At 37.5% G+C, this 6034-nt stretch overlaps 1 protein-coding gene across 3 annotated transcripts in view; it reads right to left on the bottom strand.

The window, feature by feature from the left end:
* The window catches only part of LOC148429513 (SH2 domain-containing protein 6), a 7573-nt gene extending 2545 nt beyond the window's left edge, over positions 1–5028 (bottom strand). The window contains exons 1-13 of one of the 3 annotated variants that reach the window (XM_088423151.1): positions 4932–5028; positions 3504–3529; positions 3409–3437; positions 3286–3323; positions 2829–2937; positions 2013–2083; positions 1885–1924; positions 1674–1757; positions 1341–1369; positions 988–1024; positions 807–879; positions 527–557; positions 368–404 (exon numbers count right to left, since the gene is read on the bottom strand). In XM_088423151.1, coding sequence (XP_088279277.1) covers positions 368–404; positions 527–557; positions 807–879; positions 988–1024; positions 1341–1369; positions 1674–1757; positions 1885–1924; positions 2013–2083; positions 2829–2937; positions 3286–3323; positions 3409–3437; positions 3504–3529; positions 4932–4940 — 613 coding nt within the window. In that variant the 5' untranslated portion in view covers positions 4941–5028. The remainder of the gene's footprint in view (positions 1–367; positions 405–526; positions 558–806; positions 880–987; positions 1025–1340; positions 1370–1673; positions 1758–1884; positions 1925–2012; positions 2084–2828; positions 2938–3285; positions 3324–3408; positions 3438–3503; positions 3530–4931) is intronic. The other 2 variants (XM_088423160.1, XM_088423168.1) reach the window with 2 other exon arrangements.
* Between the last annotated feature and the right edge of the window lie 1006 nt (positions 5029–6034).

Here is a 6034-nt window from a genome sequence, read left to right as displayed (position 1 = left end):
TAAACAAGAGAAAAAAAACAATATAAAATAACTTTCAATGTCAGTTTTTTTTCTACAGTGTTTATCCAGGTTACAGCTTCGTCTAAAGCAGAAAAAAACCAAGTGCATCAAAGTGCCTGAAACTAAAAAAAAAAGAATGAAATTCATATTTTATTGCAAATACACTTCACATGACAAAAACAAAACCTTTTCCCTAGTGTCTTCCGCACCCCCCCCCCCCCCTCCGCATCACCTTGCGCCCCCCCCAGGGGGCCCGCCCCACTATTTGAGAAGCGCTGCGGTAGCACAACACCTTTAGGCTTCACAACATTTGAGTAGGTGTGTGAAGACTTTTAATTTTAAAAAAATCGAGGAAATTAGTATATACCTGTTTTTACCTCTGTCAAAGAGGGCAGGAAGGAATTCTGAAAGATTGGAAATAAATGGAACACTGTGCCTTAGAAATAGGTTGCAATAAATGTCAGCAATATGAATGTGAATGAAAAGTCCTGTTGTTTTAAATTTGAAGTGAACATGGACAACTCACTGATTTTGCTCTTGGAAGTGGAGGCTTCATTCTGTATAGTGAAAGCATGTCGGACTCCATGTAGTGCACAATGACATTATAATTTACATTCAAATGCTACAAAACTAGTAACACTTTAATTCAAACAGCAAATTCAATTTAAGACTATAACAAAACAAACTATGCAAGCACAATTACCAATCATATTAAAAAATTAGGTTAAAATATTTGACATCTGTATTGTATCAGATTGAGCTGGTTCATAAAAGTGGACATAAATCAGCGGCTTTGGGACACATACAAGGGCGAATTTGTGAGTGAAGTCTTGGTGGATGAAAACATTCTCATCGGGCCCCGGGGAGGCACTGGACAAGCTTAGGGGCAGGAAGGGAATGAAATTCAGATCCTTATCTGGAAAATGTTTCATGCAAACTATGCAAACATTTAATCAACGTAATCTAGCCCACATTCATGCGACCTACCAGCTGCCGGTTCTAAATACAGGTCGTCGGTACCCCTCTGAAACATGAGAACACACAGCATTTGATGGCAGTGTGAGAATTTATCCGTGCTATATGTCTGGGTGGGAAACATTTCGCATTTAATTATACACATTTTATTGAGAGGATTTGCAACACTTAATCGATAGGGAAAAAACATGCTCCAATTTTTCTGTAAATGTTTTCAATTATAAAGTTAAACAGTTGCTTCTTTCTTTTTTGTTGTTCATGGGTATGAAATAGAATGAATGAAATATATTTGTTGTTGTTATTTTAGACATCTATGAAGTTGCATCATGAGAAGAATAAAACATAATGCATTTTCAGTCATTTACCTGTTCTTCATTTGGATCCAGATATACATCTGAAAAGGAAACAAAAAATGAGTCATGCCTGAAATTATCCCTCTGCAAGTTGATATTTTTACTGTAAGTTTACTGCTCTGTTGTACCATCATCACCACAGGTCAGTTCAAGTTCTGCGTAGTACCACTGGGAGGCGTTAAAAACCCATGATTAAGTCGCATACCACATCTTACACGGTCGAAAAGCTTGCGTGAAAGTCTTCTAGTAAAAGCTGTCCACATGGTGCACCAAATATATATTTGAAATGGATAATACCCTTGCTATTAAAACATTACTTTTGTTTGTTTGCATCAATTCCTATACCTTCATCTATGGGAGATGTAAGAAAGGGAGCTGGAGGAGGTGGCTTTTTCTTGCCAGGTTTGTCGTTTCTGTCGACCTCTGGTGCTGAAGGATGACAAGATGGAAAATTTTAACATCATCTTCATAATACACATCCAGTGATTTTGGATGCTTGGATTAAAATCTCTTTATCATTTTTTTTCTGCCATTGCCAAAGTAAGCTTTTACTCACGTTTCTTGACATTAGACTCCTTAGCATGTTGTTGAGGCTTCTGTATGGGACAGAAGGCAAACATTTTAAAATACATCCAGTTAAAAACGAAAAAACTCAGACATCCAGTACCCCATTGCCCTATCCACCTGAAGTTTTCCACCTGGTCTTGATGCAGGTGCACCTAGCCGTTGTGGGGCTGCAGCATTGGAGGATCGTTCTGCAAAATTAGAATAATGCTTCTATTTATTTCCTAGAGCACTCGTTTTCATTCGGGTCACTGGTAAACTGGAGCCTATCCTAGCTGACTTAGGCCAAGAAGTGGGGTACACCTTGGAATAGTCATCAGTTAAACACAGGGCTCATGAAACAAATAATGCATATTCACTGCCACACTTACGAACAATTTAGAGCAGAGGTGACAAAGTCCGGTTCTAAAGAGCCCATATCCGGCCTGTTTTCCATGTAATCCTCATCCCGTACACATGATTCAAGTAACCGTGATTGTTACCAGACTTTTGCAAAGCTTGCTCATCAGCTGAACATTTGAATCAGGTGTACCGGAAAAACTGGATAGGTGCTCAGAGGTGCAGACTTGGGCACCCCAGATTTAAAGATTTTAATGAAAAACTCCCAGTGAATACACAATTGAATAGAGTAATTTTCAAAGAGTACAGTTTTCGTCACAGAATCTCAATTGCCTTCACCACTTGTGTTTAATGTTTTGTTTAAATCCGTGGAGCGCCACCTCATAGGCGCTAATTTTTACTAACATTAAGAAAGTGGAAAGAAAGTCCAAGCTACATATATATATTTTTTGTGGGGCGGCACAAGATACAATTCATTTTGTTTTGTTACACTTGACAGTGAATTTCAACTGGGAGTAGCAATGAACAGCTTGAAACTTCTTTATTGAAGAATAGCTCATTATTTTTCAATGTGTTGCTTATTGTGAAGTGTCTTACCTATATAAACGTTCTCTTCCACTTGTCGTTGTGGGATCGTAACAGCTGGACGCTCACAGGGAGGAACTTCATACATGTCACACTCCTCCTCTTCTTCATCCTCCTGCCACTTAAACATTTCCAGTCATTTTGGCTGTCTAGCACAATATTAGATGTCTGCCACGAGGCAAAATAAAAGGCCATAAAAAGCCAACTAGAACAGCTGAATTTTATTTGTGGTTTATTGAAGGCAATTTAAATCATGTCAGATATGGGCTGACCTCCATTTGACATTATATGTGATTAGTTAATTCTGAACACAGTCACATCCTCAGTTATAAGAGGGTGTGTACACTTGCACAAATACATTATATCAACGGTTTACTTTTGCTTGCGCTCTCATTTTTTGTAATATTGTTGTTTGTGTCATGAGGTAAGCCTGTAAAGGATAAATCTGGCATTAAAGCAATTGACTTACAACTCCATGCTGTTTCCATCCAAAGTCGTCTTTGTTGCCTGAATCAATGACGTCATTTGTAAAGCATTACTATAGTCGTGGGAAACAACTGATAAATGCACGTTTAGAGGGATGTTACGTCACCTGTCCTCCTGGGGGGCGCCGGTGGACTGCTGCACGGAGATAAAAGCTGTTTGACTCAATACTTTGCATAAGATATTTTAAATATTAATACTCACATGTTCTTCTGTTTGCCAAAGAAACTCTGCAAGAAGAAGAGAAAAAATGGCTATTCCAACATATTCACTACAAGTTGTGCATGTCTTTAATCTTTGACTTGTCTTTACTAGTCAACATCGAGTCAGGAAAAAACTGTCACTGATGGATAAAGAGTCTTTGTTTGGCCACTAAAAATCAATGGTGATTAATCTTAGTTTGACATAGAATTAACAAATCCTATTAATATTGTATTGCTGTTTATCTATTAGCAACATGGGTTTGTTTTTGCTCTAAGTGACGAGTCACATATTCCATAATCCTCTTGTTCATGTGCATTTAAACAAAAGATGAGCGTATTATAATGGTTTATCCTCATTACAGTATAAAGATATCTGAATTGCTTATTTTGTTGCACTGGCAAGGAAACAGACAAACAGGTGAAGTGTAGTACTTATTACGCTTCAATGATACAATTAGTATTCTATACATGACTGTATTGTGTCTTAGTGGGCTAAATTGCCTGATGGGTCATCTTATTTGTTTGAAATTAATGCATTGTGCTAAGTGCAATATACAGTAGCTTTTTATTGTGTGCAATTATGTCCTTAAATATTTTTTGCTCCAAACTGTGTTTCAATGATGGCACATAGAAGATAAATGATTGCATAAAATTAGGAAATTCAGCATCCAACTCCGCAGGTGTAAACTCTCCAGAAAGAAATGTTGACATAGAGTAAATGATTATGGAAGGTTGAAGAGGGTGATTTTTCTTCTGTTACGTGTGATCACTCGTGTATGTAAACATACACAGGAGAACATGAAACAATGCTTCTTTTCATGACTTAAAAGTACCAGGAAGAAAAATGCGTAGAAATGGCAAAAGGATCAACTCACCGTTGTTTATTTGTGAATTATTTTCCTCAATTATTCAATTGCAAGCATTATTTTTACTCTGAAGGTGTCGAACTAGAAAAATGGAAACCAGTGAGCGTCAACAACTCACACACAAAACGACATATTGTCTTTTGGCAGGGGGAAACAACAACAAAAAAAACCTTTAACAAAGGAGTCAAATCTGCAGCATTCAAATGATTCTCTTTGCATACAAGAGAAGCCTGACCGTGTCTACAGTTCAGTAGTTTAATACAGCATAGACTGTATATACTGCTTTTTAAAAAGCAGTCTTAGTAATTTTTACTCCTGTCAAATTCATAAAGACTTCAAGAAAGAATTTTTGCACTGCAACTTTTCTTAAATATGCCATAATCATAATATATATATATATATATATATATATATATATATATATATATATATATATATATATATAGAGCATGTCATATAAACGATGGATATAGTATTTCTGAAACCAGCCTATTCTGAAAGAGAACTGTTAGTAGAAGTATTTGAAATGAAAATGAATATTTTTATGTAGAATATTACCTTACCATTCTCATGATTTGTGATGAAGCCTTTTAACGCAAGTGATGAAGAAACTGAGGTCTTTGTTTGGTATCCCACAGGCAAATGCACTGAAGCCCACACACAAACTATCCAGAGGACAGTTCCAACTCGATCATTTGCATTTCCTTACCTGCCGTGGATCCACGCCTCTTGATACCACTTATCAGATCAATATGTACAAACATTTTGTGTCCAAAAAGAGGTCATCAGACATTAACAATGAATTGAGGCGTACAGGTAAATGCTCCTATAAATGGTGGGAAAGGATTTGAAATCAAATAACTCTTATTTTTAAGTACCTTAAACATCTGACATTCGAACAGGGGTCAGTAGACATTTTATGTCCGCTGTAAAATGAATCTTTTCACATAAGAATCATTCTCTTCATTAATTGAATAAAAAAAGGCATAACTTTTGTTTGTTTTCGTTGTATGTGTAGATGGGATAAGCAGGTTCCCTTTTGACACCTATCAGTGTCGCGAAGGCTAAGTTCAGAGCCTGATGCACAATTCCAAAGTTTTGGTACAATTCGATTTTTTGTGAGGGCATTCATATTTCCAAATAAACGTGACCTGCATTTGACCCGTGTGTGAATGCTAAATGGCCGAAAACTGTCCCACGAGCGCATTGGGGACAGCGTGACATCACACACAGCAGGCGTGCTTAATGTGAGTGTTTAAAGAAGTACCTGACGAGGTCGAAATGGCTGTCATACCAAAACCAGAATATTTTCAATCTGTTGAATTTAAGGAGGTAATTGAGCGAAGAGGGAGGTTTTTGGCCATGGCATTTTGTGCAGTGAGCAAGTGAGCGAGAGCGAGAAATACACCTCGCTCCCCCTTCATTGAGTTGTCTTTGCCTCGTCTGTTATTGTTGTTTGTTTTTTTTTTTTCCAACCCGCTGCCGCCTTTTGAGCACAAAATTCAGATGGATGCAAACTGGCCATTCACGAATTGCGTTGCATGGCAAGGGACATGGATCTGTGTCGTTCACACTGCCATTAAAAGATCAGATAGAGGTTGCATAGGGACCAAAAAAAATCTGAATTGGGTCACATTAGGCTGCAGTGTGAAGGTAGTCTAAGAAA

Source organism: Hippichthys cyanospilos, chromosome 1 (genome assembly GCF_059441005.1).
Source record: "Hippichthys cyanospilos isolate Australia breed blue-spotted pipefish chromosome 1, RoL_Hcya_1.0, whole genome shotgun sequence".
Taxonomy (NCBI): domain Eukaryota; kingdom Metazoa; phylum Chordata; class Actinopteri; order Syngnathiformes; family Syngnathidae; genus Hippichthys; species Hippichthys cyanospilos.
Note: the sequence above shows the minus strand (reverse complement) of the source record. Positions and strands in the feature narration are given on the sequence as shown.